The sequence below is a fragment of the Kwoniella shivajii genome, chromosome 2, assembly GCF_035658355.1.
Source record: "Kwoniella shivajii chromosome 2, complete sequence".
In the NCBI taxonomy this organism is placed as follows: Eukaryota; Fungi; Basidiomycota; class Tremellomycetes; order Tremellales; family Cryptococcaceae; genus Kwoniella; species Kwoniella shivajii.
The window spans coordinates 1,541,756-1,555,391 of NC_085909.1; the positions used below are offsets into that span (position 1 = coordinate 1,541,756).

Here is a 13,636-nt window from a genome sequence, read left to right on the forward strand (position 1 = left end):
CTTCGCTAGTATCTCACGGCAGCTTGTTTGGCAGCTGTCAGTCTTTCCCTGGTACCACGTCTGACATCGTCCAATGGAGCTCCGTTCGTTCGCAGTAAGTAAGCGGAAGCGAATCTTTCGACCTGTAAAGGGGATGTCGTCATTAGCTATCGGTAATCACCTTCCAAGTATCCATAGAGGCATTGGAATAGAAATTTCGATTCATCTGATAAGATTCCAGATTCTAGCTCGGACTTACCTCAGCAGCTGGAATCTCGTCTTTCCTTCCTATCCATCTGGAGGCGATGACAGATACTTCTTCAGCGTAATAATCTCTCTCTTCATCATCGGACTGTTCACGAAAATCAGCTTTATGTTTACGGTCAAATGGCAAAGTTTGGATCATATTTGCGTAACAAAATAACTCACATTCTCATATAAACCAACAGTAGCCTCCCATAAATCATGTAATGGTACACCTCCATCTAACAGAGCCATGGTCGCCCAGCCGGCTTGACCACCCGAGCAGCCTTGAGCTTCAGCGTATACTACCGGTACCATTATGTCTAATGCCGAATGATACTGTTAGCTCTATATAATTCTTGTTCTTAGAGTAAAAAGAATTATTTCTCACCCAATGGGGCAGCCTCAGAAGGGGAATATCTCCTACACAGCCTGACTATGATTTCTGACATGGCAACATTTCCAGCTGATCTGTAAGTACCCAATAGTTGTCTCCAAACAGCTTCACAAACATCGTCAATCCTCGTATCGGCCGTCTTGAGAATGAGTAAGATGGGCTCGTAGAGTCGTAGGGGTCTTGCAAAGTTTTGATACAGCTAACACCATCAATCTATCAGTTTGATTTTCTTCCACTACACTTAAAGCAGTACGCAAGCCGAAGATGAGCTCGATGATGAAGATATTGACACCGTTACCCACCTCATCAAGCTGCAACAGATCGGTATTCAACTTTGCCAGAACTTCATTCTTATCATCCGCCGTCATATCAGGATGAGTCTCAACCCCACGAGCGACTTCCATCTGTACTTGAGCAACATCAATCTGCTCTTGTAAACGAGAGGTGAACTCTACATCTTCAGATCCAAGCGAGGCGGCCGATTTCGCTGAAGTCAAGGCTTGAGCTAGGTAATAGGACCTGTCGTGTAGCACCATAGGACTACATGAAGATGGGATCAGCTCTGTATCTAAGTAGAAACAAAGGATAGGAAAGCCTACCTTGGTCGAGTGGCAAGATTTGATAATGCTTCTGCGGCAGGTAAATAGTCTTCTCTTCTAGCATAGAATTTCCACAATAGATCTCGTCTATCTTCCACATTGTTGATCGTTAATTTGAGGTATTGCTCAATGTAAGGAGTATCAAACTAAGGCGAATCTCGTCAGTCGGGCGACTTTAGCACATCGCCATGTTCAACACAACTACTTACCTCTAGCAGTTGCTCTTGTAGTCCACGCTCAACGTGCCAATCATACAGGTAGAAATGGAATAATTCATCGTCAGAAGCAATAGCAAGAGCATACGCTTCATCTCTTTTCTGTGTCGCACTTCCAGCTACGTAAATCCACTGAATCAGCTAATGTCTGTTTGTCTCTCGTGTGTCTAGCTGATGTCCGTCTAGGGAGAGGTACTCACTATTTCCTTCCTGTGTAGCTCGGTCTAACAACTCGTCGAACATACCTAGAGCCTCAATGACCATCTCGTAACATTGTTTCCTAGCCTCGAAGAGTGCTTTTCGGGGATCAGCAGGATGTTCACCATCACCTACGTAGTCTACGGCTTTATCGTTTGGATCCAAGTCCACAGCTGTTTTTAGTGGAAGTTGAATAGCACCTGCAAACTCATAGTCAGCGGGGTGTCTCCTCAGGGGTCAGCTCAGAGGCGTGCGAGCCACTCACCAACAGTATATTGCATAGTTCTGTATCGTTTCGATACCTCTTGTAACCTAGGTATCGGTATGGAACCTGCTGTTCGTGTGAATAAACGAAGAGATTCAGCAAGAGACTCGCTCCTCTCGCCAAAATCTCTTGATCCCTCCGCCCGTCGCATGGACTCCTCGGCCTATATATGACTTTGTTAGTTGAACGAACACCACCGTATCTGTGAGGACTGACCTTGTACATCACCACGTCTCCGGGTTGACAGAAAGTACCACATCGTTGTTGCAAGATCTCACTGAGCGTATCGATCTGCAATCGATATCAGTGGCTGTCCAATTTGATTGGCATAGAGTTCATGACTTACACCCAGCTCTTGACCAATCTGTTGCTCGATCAGAGCAGTGACCAGCCTTCGAGCCACATCTTTTCCGTCAAGACTAGTCAAAAGATTCTGGAAGGTGAGATTGGATAGGGTTTGTTGGGTTTGGGGGTCGGTTCTGATTAAATCGGTTCAGCACTTTACGTATGATGTTAGGGTCCGGCGATCTGAGATGGTGTAATGCTCACCTAAGGATGATATCCGACAATTTATAATCTGATAACAACAAGATGAATGAGATAGCTTCTACCGCCTGTTTCAACAGAATCTCTAAGCCATGTATTGACATATCCTCTTGATCCCAAGCAATTTTAGCGTCTCCTTCAGCTTGATATCTTTGAAAGGGATGCCTGAGTGCACTAATGTCAGCCGCGTACGTTTTAAATAACAGAAGTGAAGACAGCTTACTCATCTAGGTACCTTCTCAATTTCTCTAATCTCCCTTGTGCAGCTAAAAGAACACCTTCGGTCACACCTAAAAGCTGTCTTCCAGGTGCACCATAAGCTGGTACAGTGACTTTCGTGTTCCATATTGGTCTAAGGTATCTAGCGATTATCAGAGCTAAACCATCATGTCTACCTGAGTAGTTGATAGTTTTACCTCCAGTGCTGTCTTTGATGATAGGTTCGCCCGATGTGAGAAGAATCGTAGAAATAGCAGAGGTGATATCGGCTTGTTTCAGATCCGTCGTAGCACCCAATTGAAGGGACATAGCCGCCAATTGCGATTTACCAAATCTGAACAGAAACGTTAGCTCTTGCGGTTTGACATGGAATAGCAATACGAGTGAACTCACTGCAATCGAACGGTATTTATAGCCGCATCTTTTTCTAATTCCAAGTCACTCTGTAGCATGTCTATAGGTCTAGGTTGACTAACCCAGAACAAGCCACTAGTAGCAAGGACTAAGAATTCTCTAGATTGAGTGGTTGCCTGTCTGGGTAATGGAGATAAAGCAATGCCATCTGCTCTCGTTAAGCTTGGTGTGGAAAAAGCAGGATTTGTTGAGGGTAGTTCAACGATGGTCCATACTTGACTAGGGATGACTTCTGTTGTTGTCCACTCTTGGAATGCAGGTGATTCATATGAATCCATATTTTCACGTAAAGCTGATTGACGACCACAATTAGGGACTGCGAAATTGAGTTGAGTTTGAGGCGTAGGTGCAGTATTATCATGTTGTACGGATATGAACGTTCCTGACGAGTAGAATGATTGGGCGGAGACCGGAAGATTGGCTTGAGAAGGCAGGGAAGCTCGGGAAAAGGAGGGCCAAAAAGAAGGCGTAGTTGCAAAGTATACACGATGACCTGAACAGCAGAATCAGCACAAAATGTCAAAAGTCACGATATCGTGTTACTTACCGTTAGACGCGATAGCTACTAGACAAGCTCTTTTACTTTCATGTCCACCAATGATTGCTAAAGCAACTACTTTGACATTCCCACCTTGCCCATTACGGTTGAGATCATGTTTCAACTTGGTGTACCTCGCTTTGCTTATATAGTTGGCACCTGAAACATCTATCATCTCGATCTCTCCACCGGTTTGCAAGGTGTATAGTCGTCCCTGTTGACTATCCAAAGCAAACGATTCGATACCTTCCTTAGCTGGATATAGTGCAGATATCAGTTTCAGTAGTCGTAGGGGAAGTCACACGGTGAGACTGACCTTTGGAGGCCAAGAATCCAGGAGTCCAATTCGCCAAACTACCACTGCTCCTGTTATGTAGTCCTACTCTAGTGGAACTTCCAAAGAACCATGAACTATCCGAGGAGTAATCTAGTTCGTAAAGATCCTTGTTCGCTCCAAGCGTGAAAATTCGTCCCGCGGAAGTGCCTTTGATATCTACCATAGCAGTTGGGGTTTCTACTGAGAGGTTGGTTGCATATAGACTGATTTCACGAGAATTAGGGGGTCGAGATAATCCGAGTAGAGTAGCTTTAGAGGATGTACAGATGACGAGAACATGAGTGATCTCGTCTACAAAGACGTCTAGAATGCGTGGAGATGCGGTCAGCGTTGCTTTAAGATGTGTAACGTTGTAAGCCTCAGCTCACCTTTTCGAGCTTTTACTAGGCCAACAGCTTGGATAGTATCGTTTTGTTCGTCATATCTGCTAAAATCGCGACTAATAAGAGAAATTGTGAGCTCACGGTCAACAACCAGAGTGAGTGACCACTTACCCATCACTATAATCCCACAAAAACAGCTTGTTATCTACTGTAAACCAAGCTCTTTCGATTTCCTCAAATAGGCCCATTTTAGCAGTAAGGTGTTTGACTGTAAGTTACGAATCGGAATTAGCTTTCAATGTTAGATGAATGGGTGATACTCTGAATTTGCTTGCTCGAGCACTTACAATTCAACTCTTGATGTAAAGCGTCAGGTAAAGGCGTCCGTTTCGTAATGCGAGCAGGTTTGAATGCTGTTGCGTGACTTGGGGGGTTAATATAGGATTCACTTGATTCTGTATGGATAAAAGTGTCAGCTTTCAATTTCAGGGGCACATCATGATTTGTCCAGAGCCCAGATATTTCAATACTTTCAGAATAATTTGCGATGTCGATACTTCCTTCCCTCTCTTAAGAAGCAAAATCAGAAAGCGTTTCGACTCACGTAATGGAAGGCTTAAACCATCTGCTAAATCTGGACTAATCTCATTATCGCCCAATAAGGCTCTATCAATCTTACCTCTCGTCCTACCTAAAGGACCATAAATTGGATCTTCATCTTTTGATACAGTTTCCAATTGTTGAGGTTGCATTTGGGTTGAACCTTGAGTTCCAGTAGAGTTAGGATATCTATAGTTGTTCTGTTGAGCGTACAAGGATGTTGATTGTGCATTATACGGTCCAACTTGATTGGTAGGTTGGTTGTATCCTGATGGACCTGATGGAACAGGTTGAGGGTATCCATATTGTTGTATAGCCCCACTGTTTCCACCCCCTCCTCCTCCTCCATTATATCCTTGATATTGATTGGAATTGGGTAATCCTGGCAATTGCGGGTATAAAGGTTGTTGACCTTGAACAGGTTGATATCCTTGATTAGAACCTGAGTAGTGACCTTGAGAATTGGAATTGGGATACTGGTTGGAATTGGAAGTTGAATCAGAAGATGCAAGTTGATTTAACCGAGAAAAGGAAGGTAAAGAAGTTAACATCTTGTTTTGATCCCTTTTCCTTCAAAGAAGGACCGACTAAATTGATATTGGGTATAGGTCGGCTCCCTTCTTAGAGATGCGATGTGTTGACTAGGATGTCAGGCGAATTGTGGGGCAAAGTATCTCAAATTGAGAATTGATGGAATGTGGAAATACACATTTTACTTAGAATTCCAAAGATGTTTGACCTGATTTACGTTTGGTGCAGTCTCGTCGTCAAACCCGCGTTCCACCAAGGTTCATGTCACGTGACTATAGAACGGGTCTTTTACATGCACCGAGATCAATTCATTCGTCTGTTCTCTATACTTGATCATATCATGCATGGTGTGGATCGATGTTATGTATATACAAATGGAAATGGTCAGATGGTATGGTATCCTGCCATGCTGGGTGAAATCATTGATGAACGAGTGAGTGTGTATATCACGACGGAGGAAACGAGATAATGTTACAACTTGTTTTGAAAAGGAAAATTGAATGTGGAAATCGACTGTACTACTACAGTTCAGAGAATATTTACAGCGATATGAGGTCATGGACATTATCACAACTTTAAGCGTACTGGCTAGTTCGACGTTTGGCTGAGTGGCGTCATGACGAAATATCGATGCCTTGCCCTAATCGGCGAGCTCGGATTCATCAATACTGGGACAGGCTTTCACACCTTTAGCCCTGGAAACAAGATCTGGATGTTTCTTCAATTCAGACATTCTGAAAAGTTCGACATGAGTACCGAAGCTTCAGTGACTGAAAATTTTCCAAAACGACATCGACAGATGCACTTACCGCCATTTCATTGCTAGATGAGTCCTCGCTTCCCAACCTGCTGAAACCATTTTCTCCACAACTTTGGCTGCCACTGATAGACCATTCGAGGTTGTGATATCCCATATAGAAAGGATAAAGGCGTCCTTGATATCAGAGGATCAGCTATGCTTCTCAAGTTGTCATCCCTTACAAGTCAAACTCACCTCTTCTGCTGTATAATTACGTCTTGGGGGATTCGAAGCTCTACTTTTCTTCGAGACTCTCTCTCCATCGGGACGAACAGGAGGGTTTCCCAACTCCAATGGGTTAGGTCCTGGGGTAGCAGGACTTAGCGCTCTTTTCGAGCGTTTGTGAAGTGACGCTTGCCATGCTTTGGTGGCTTCTTCGGCGGCTTTTCTTTGGGCAGGCTGATAAACATTAGCAAAGGTCTGTGATCGGCCAATTGGTTTGACCGGCTAAAATGCATGATGATATCAGTAAGGATGCACCATAGTTAGCACAAGGAGCAATTGCTCACTCCAGGTTCACCCATGCTGAATTTCTTCTCCTTTACAGGTTGGTACTCCTCTTCAGATTCTTCTTCTGAGACTGAAGGTGATCGGATAGGCTCGACATACGCCTTACCTCTCTTGCCCTTCGCGTTGATTGGTATCATCACACTTTGCGGGACAGCACAAGTGATGCGGTTTGAAGCTGATGACGAGACCTACAGGAAGAAGTCCCCAGCTCAGTGGAAGCATCGATAAGGGTAGAACTCACACCTCCTTTTGTGGTCTTCTGCTTGGTATATCCTTGGCCACTGGGTTTAGGCGCAAACGTGGTTCGACCCCTTGTAATCGAAGGAACGGATGTGGCCTGCGAAGGCGTGATCAGTTTTCACTCCCAACAGGATTCAGAAGAGAAGCTGACAGCTCTTCTTCTCTTGAGTATGGCACTCGTCACCGCGTCTGATCGCGCCATGGCAGCGCGTGTGCCAGATCTCTTCGTTGCTGGTTGAGACCTAGTATCCTTGACTGGCTTTGAAGCTGGTCGATTGTTGGCTTGCTGCGCTTGAAGATTGGAGAACGCCGAAGGTGCTTGCGTCTCGCTTTTTGGCTTTCGACCTGGTTTGCCCTTCTGCTTCACAGCGGGTTGCTCCAAGGGAACAGAAGCAGGAGCTATGGATATGAAGGTGGTGTCTTCGTCTTCTTCCTTCTCAAACTCTCTTGAGCGCGGAAACAACGGAGCGGGCATATCGTCCTGCAGTGGGGAAGTTGTGACCGGACTGGATTCGGAGATCAATCTGTGTCGAAGATATGAGCACAGTTCTTGGAGAGGCATATCAAAAGACTCACTCGAATTCTCCATCTTCTTCACATCCTGCTCCAACCTCGACCTCCTGATCAGCCAATGTCACGTTGTGATCCCCGTTCGCACGTGATTGCTTGCTGTCAACGAGGATCACAGTGTTGACAAGGCACGATTCTTGTGCAATGTGGTCCAATACTTGTTGCTTATCGTCTTTGGAGGCATCTTCAGGAGATGCAGGTTTGCTTAAAGGGTTATAACCTGAGGAAGATCGCGCACTCGATGAAGGGGATGGTGAGCGAGATGGAGAGCGTGTTCCATATTTGTTTTTGACCACTGCAATTGGTAAGACGTCCTCTCTTTGGTATTTCAGTTGTAAAGGACACGTGTCCATCGTGACTCGGTCCAGACGGTTGAGAAGTCCGTGAGAAAGAATATTTTTAGGACTTGGCGACTGACATAGAGCAAAAGCCTCGAAGGTCGTAGATGATGGGGTGGAAGTCTTTGTATCTCGATTGCACTGAAGGCTAGCCTTGAGGTTCCTCTTGAGAAATAATGGTGAGGATTGAAGCGGGCTGACGATCAATGGACGTGATCGACAGGACACATCGTTGAGGGTTTTGATCCCCTTCCGACTCTTCAGAGGAGCCTTGTTTCTTTCCTTGAAAGCGGGAGGAAATGTCACAGCGACGTTTGAAGAGGGAGAAAGCGATCGGGGTGTCCTTTTGGCGAATGAAGCTCTTGCATAAGGACCGGAATGCTCCGAGCGTTGATACAAGGAAGATCGGTCATCATCGATGAAATTCTTCTCTCGCACAAGTTGCTGCCTGAGATTCCCAGTTTCATACGTGGGTGTAGGAGGTGGAGACGAAAGCTGAATGATCTCAACAATAGTGGAGCCCGTGTTTTTCAGTTGGAAACTAGCAATATCAAGCATCTTGAAGCTAGGATCAGCTATCTCAGTGTTCGCGTCACCTTGTCGTAATTTGTGCGGAGCAATTTGCTGACGTCGGTCAGATTGAGTATCCGTAGGTGTTCTGAGTTCCGGTGAGATGGGTGTGCACGAATCGTCCCCACTGTGAACGGTATGTTTAGATGGGATGGAAATGTCGATAAGCAAGGGGACAACTTTTGCGGTTGGAGGAGAAAATGTCTGATATTGAGAATCACTTTCATCGATATCCATATCTTCTGACGGTTTTTCTCCGTTGCTTTTTTTTGACTTTGATGTGGGCGAAAAGTGGGTCAAGACAAAATTGCCGGCTTGTGAGACTCCATAAACTAGCTCTGGGAAAGGGTGCGGCTCAAGTATCATTGAGCACAGGTGAGCGAAGTCATCGTGTTCGTCGCGGCGTCGAACAATGTGAGCTGGTTCGTTTGAAGGTGTAGATTCAGGAACCTCGGAGACAACATCAGTGTCGGGGGCTGGAGATTCACCTGCCGGTGCTTCTTGGTCATCAGGAGCGTGAAAGTACTTGAAATCCTCCTCAGTTTGAGTCAGTAGGGCATCCACTGGATCTTCAGGAGGCGGAGACTTTAGGGGTTGCGTATGAGAAGGGGGCGATAGGAGAAGTGGGGTTCGACTGATACACCCCTATGGTGAGAATGTCAACAGCCGACCAAAATATTGAGATAATGTGCGAGCCTATGTCACTCACCTCGACGTCTATAGTCTCTGCCAAGAGCGGTCTATTCTGGGCCAATAAGGTGTTTTCAATTGTGATATCCCTGACGGAATGGATCATGATCGAGGTCTTCAATTTCACTATTTAGCGGTGTACTCGTTCAAGCATCGGATATTACCTACATCTGAAGCAGCCTTTGCACCAGTCCCATGTCCATCAGAAGTGTGAAACTGAGGAAGACCTATCTGTCAACCCCCCTTATGTGAGATGACACCTGCAAGATTGACTCACGGGAGGGATTGGATATGTTCCGTCTCCACTGTTTGCTCTATGAGCCATTCTGTCTATGATACCATCCACTTCATCTTGCTCGTACCCTTCCCGAGACTCCAGAGCTGAGGTGTCATGTTTTTCGTGTACGACTTGAAAAGGGTTTTCTGGTTCCCAGTCACTATAATCAGTTCTGATGTGACCCGGGGGAAGTTGCCATCGATTCACTGTCATCTCTGACGGTGTAGGCCATTGTTCACCATCCCAATCGACGTGTCTTGTTTTCCACAAGTTTACTGCTTGGGCTAAGACGCACAGGAGAGAAGGGATAGCGATGGTACCATCTGATGGGAGAGAGGATGGCTGCCTACGAGACGTTGATCCGCTACCGCTGTTGTCGAGGTTCGACATTTTCACGAGTATAGTGACTGGGTAGTGTAGAAGAGTGAATTGAAGGGAAGATAAGTTGTTGTGAGATATCAGCTGGAAGGATGGGGGATGGAGATGATCAATTGGGATGAAGTTGTGACGTCAACCGAATTAAAGGGTGAGTGAGTGATAGTCCAGTCAGCTTTTCATCAGCTTAATTTGAGACAGAGATACACGCCAGCGCGTAAAGCTTTCAGTGAATGACTTGTATGGGAAAAAGAAAAGTCAAGGGAAAAAAAGCGAGGAAGGTGGAACACTTTAAAACGATGAACATGAAAAATTACACTACACGTGGTCAATGTGTTTTTTCAGGTAATCAATAACAGAAAGGAAGGATGAGACCAGAGGAATCATTGATGATGATGATGATGATCGATACTGTATGGATTTGATTGTCGCTGTGTGGATTTGATGGTGCGTAAAAAGATAAAAGGAACTGAAAGGGATTAGTGAAGTATTCCGAGGTCCGTGCGCCCCTTTCACCTCACGTCCTTCTCTTTCTTCGTTTCAGCTTCCTTATCAGCATGGTCATATCGATAAACGTCGTCACAGATCCCCCCATCCCGTCTTAAGGAGCTGATCGACCATGAAGAGAGAATGGAAAGGAAAAAGACCTGCAAGAGTAAGATCAGTCGAGACTGGAAACTCTGCGCAAGATCAGAAGTAGCACTGTAGCGATTGGGTAACATATTCTTGCCTGTTCTCGTGAGAGCAGTTCAAGAGCATTCCTTGCATCATACCCTTGATTGATCGCTGTGCTTCGTCCGCGGTATGGTTCTTTCAGTGTTTCATGTTTGAGCCAGAAGAAGGGGAGACGTGCTCGATTTTGATAAGCTTTCAAGAGAATTTAGAATACCTAGATCACAAGATAGCCATGCTCTGTCATTGAATGCCGACTGTTCGTTTGTTGAGCTCATTTGGTGAGTATTGGATGCAAGTGCTTAGATGAGACATCTACGATGACAGGTCGCACCATTCGAGCTTTCATAATCACGGGTTGAAGAGCAGGTTAAACGGATAAACTGTCGTGTTTTACTTTCATCAAGTGCCCCGCATGGTTATCCCGCCTAATTTTAGCCTTTTAAGCTACGTGAGCTTCTTGGCACCGTTGGTTGTATTATTATTATTTTCACTCTTTTTTCTATTTACCGGGGTAATTCCGTATCGAAGTTCAGGCTATCCGGAGTCAGCACGACTTGATATCTCTACAGATCAACAGATCACGATGTGCCCTCGCATATACCCATAAGGCAAATATCTTGTTTTGTATATAATCAGGCCTGATCACTATTTAGCTGGAATCCTCACATTACGTCGAGCTCCGCAACAACTTTTACCGGACCAAATATAGTCATATACGAACCAAAATCTCACAGCGAAATAACGAATATGTCCAATCGTGGTCATGAGATACAAGATTACGTACCACATGAACCTGTAGAACCCACTGTAGCTACAGGTGCTGGGATGATCGCTCGGGCAGAAGAGGATGAGAAGGTGGAACACAAAGATCACTACTTGTTCAGGTTTTTGAGAAAAGAAAAGGTTTTGCCGACGAAGAGACTGGCCGGTATCATGTTGTGGGTTATTCTCGATTCAGTATAGCTGTGCGAGACCTTAATCTTTCTGTACACCTTTCAGATCGGTGTTGTTCCTCGTCATGTTTTTAGCAGGGTGGAATGATGCAAGTCAAGGTCCACTGTTGCCTTCTTTGCAGACTTACTATAATGTCAGTTTCATCTTACCTCAAAGCTATCCCGATATTCTGCTAATGTCCTACGATTGTCGACATAGGTCAACTACCTTGTTAGTGAGTAGCCTTCGTTCCCGGGTATCTGCGATTGCTGACGACGATGAAGTTTCCACAATATGGTTGGCGAACTTTGCTGGATTCATGACGTCAGGAATAACGAATGTATTCATTTCGGACGCCTTTGGATTCGGTATAGCAGCTCCATTTGGTGCTGCCATGCAAGGGTTAGCATATATATTGATTTGCTGGGGATGTCCTTTCCCTTTGTTTGTGGTGGCATACGTCTTCAATGGATTCGGATTAGGTTTACAAGTCAGTGATCAATCCTACTTGCGTCTGCGATTCTCTATAATACTGACTAGCTGTGACTAGGATGCCCAAGTCAATTCTTTGGTGACGCGCCTAGAAAACAGCTCAACAAAGATGTTCCTCATGCACGCAATGTATGGCTTCGGAGCGACTATCTCGCCTTTCGTTTCGACGGCTTTCGTTCAACGTGTTCCATCAAAAGTATATCTGTATTTCGCGGTATCGTTAGGATTGGCTTTGCTCACTGTACTAGCACTGGTGATTGTATTTAAGGGAAGGACGGAAAATCAGGTAGTTGGTAAAAGACAATTGGAGATAAGAGTGGACAAAAGTGGAAATAGCCGAGAAGTCGATCCAACCCATGAAGGAGGTGGAAGTGGTGGGAAAATGAAGAGGATTCTGAGCACTCCAGTCGTCCATTTTATGGCCTTCTTTTTATTAATATATGTGAGCTGGGATTTCCTTCCCTGAATGTATACATCTTTTTTGCTGATGTATAGCTTGTGGTCTAGGTTGGTGTTGAGGTTACTATTGGGGGTTGGGCGGTACGTTCTTGAATTGTTGTTAACGAGAGACGAAACTCATGAAATGCCGCAGACGACTTTCCTTTTGGACGAAAGAGGTGGAGATGATAATTCAGGCTATGTCACATCTGGTTATTTCGGTGGTAAGTCCTTACTCCCTTCAACCTGATCTGATATGTGGTTGAAGAGAGTATGCTGAGACTTGCTGTATAACCAGGTCTGACCATTGGCAGAATCGTTCTCATACCCATGACAAAGAAATTAGGAAATTTCATGGCTGTCTATATATAGTGAGTCTCAAGCCCCCCACTTCTCACATCACATGACTCTGTTTACTCTTCTTCACCCCACCGCGTCTTGAATGCACAGCTAACCTCGAATTTATCACCTCGATAGCTCGATGCTGACAATCGTATTACTCATTATCGTCTGGTTCACACACACTGTCATTGGTAACGCAGTTTGCTATTCTCTAATCGGAGTATTCTTGGGTCCAATGTATCCAATAGCCATGAATGTTATAGTAGATATATTACCTGGAGAATTACAGGGTGGAAGTATAGGCTGGGTGGCAAGTTTGGGTCAAGCGGGAAGTGCGATGATGCCCTTGTGAGTGATAATTCTGCGTTCTTTATCGAAGGCTATATGACTGACACTTCTCGGTGATAACAGCATTACGGGTGCTATCTCTGATAAGGTGAGTCAGACTACCCATGTCGTTGTCGTTGCGAAATTGTGAACTGACGTGAGCGTCATCAAATTTAGTACGGCGTCTGGATTCTACAGCCCTTCTCAATAGCATTTATGGGTGCAGATGTGATACTATGGTTCTTAGTACAACGCTCAAGTCATCAACATACTAAAAGGATGAACAAGTATGCTTCTCGTCAGCCATCCGAAAGTGATGCTGCCGTTTCAGGGGAAAAGAGAAGAGAACAGGATGAAGATGTTTCAGCACCTAATACACCGGTGAAGAGCTCGGAAAGTTCGGATGTCATGGAGCAGCGAATACCATCGAAAACAGAGATAAAGCAAACAACGTCGGGTTTATATGAGATCAGTGCTTCATGAGAGTCGAGAACGGGTATACATAATAAATAAAGTTTGTTTCGGGGGTTCGAATGAAAAGGTCACGAGTCGCTCTCGTGTAATGAAAGACTTGGGACCTTGTTGTTTAATATGTACCATATGCATAGCGTTCCACATTTGGCAGAGCCCGGATATCGACCGATACTGTACACTAT

General features: G+C 45.0%; 3 protein-coding genes across 3 annotated transcripts; 1 reads left to right on the forward strand and 2 right to left on the reverse strand.

The window, feature by feature from the left end:
* Positions 1-5: 5 nt before the first annotated feature.
* Positions 6-5,424, reverse strand: IL334_001937 (uncharacterized protein; the record flags this gene model as incomplete). The annotated part of the gene is made up of 20 exons (XM_062933685.1): positions 6-122; positions 239-331; positions 409-545; positions 614-818; positions 922-1,159; positions 1,219-1,364; positions 1,428-1,552; positions 1,634-1,831; positions 1,897-2,059; positions 2,113-2,187; positions 2,243-2,375; positions 2,446-2,607; positions 2,666-2,995; positions 3,055-3,568; positions 3,623-3,868; positions 3,930-4,253; positions 4,319-4,389; positions 4,445-4,541; positions 4,621-4,728; positions 4,878-5,424. The coding sequence occupies 20 exons, from the start codon at positions 5,422-5,424 to the stop codon at positions 6-8; spliced, it is 4,029 nt and encodes a 1,342-aa protein (XP_062789736.1).
* Positions 5,425-6,044: 620 nt separating this feature from the next.
* On the reverse strand, positions 6,045-9,788 carry IL334_001938 (uncharacterized protein; the record flags this gene model as incomplete). The annotated part of the gene is made up of 10 exons (XM_062933686.1): positions 6,045-6,138; positions 6,214-6,338; positions 6,399-6,650; positions 6,713-6,901; positions 6,955-7,050; positions 7,105-7,477; positions 7,530-9,076; positions 9,141-9,236; positions 9,290-9,337; positions 9,399-9,788. The coding sequence occupies 10 exons, from the start codon at positions 9,786-9,788 to the stop codon at positions 6,045-6,047; spliced, it is 3,210 nt and encodes a 1,069-aa protein (XP_062789737.1).
* A 1,407-nt stretch (positions 9,789-11,195) lies between these two features.
* On the forward strand, positions 11,196-13,463 carry IL334_001939 (uncharacterized protein; the record flags this gene model as incomplete). The annotated part of the gene is made up of 11 exons (XM_062933687.1): positions 11,196-11,386; positions 11,448-11,535; positions 11,601-11,616; positions 11,666-11,871; positions 11,932-12,315; positions 12,381-12,413; positions 12,466-12,535; positions 12,610-12,682; positions 12,789-13,001; positions 13,065-13,089; positions 13,158-13,463. 11 exons carry the CDS (start codon positions 11,196-11,198, stop codon positions 13,461-13,463), a joined length of 1,605 nt encoding a protein of 534 aa, XP_062789738.1.
* Between the last annotated feature and the right edge of the window lie 173 nt (positions 13,464-13,636).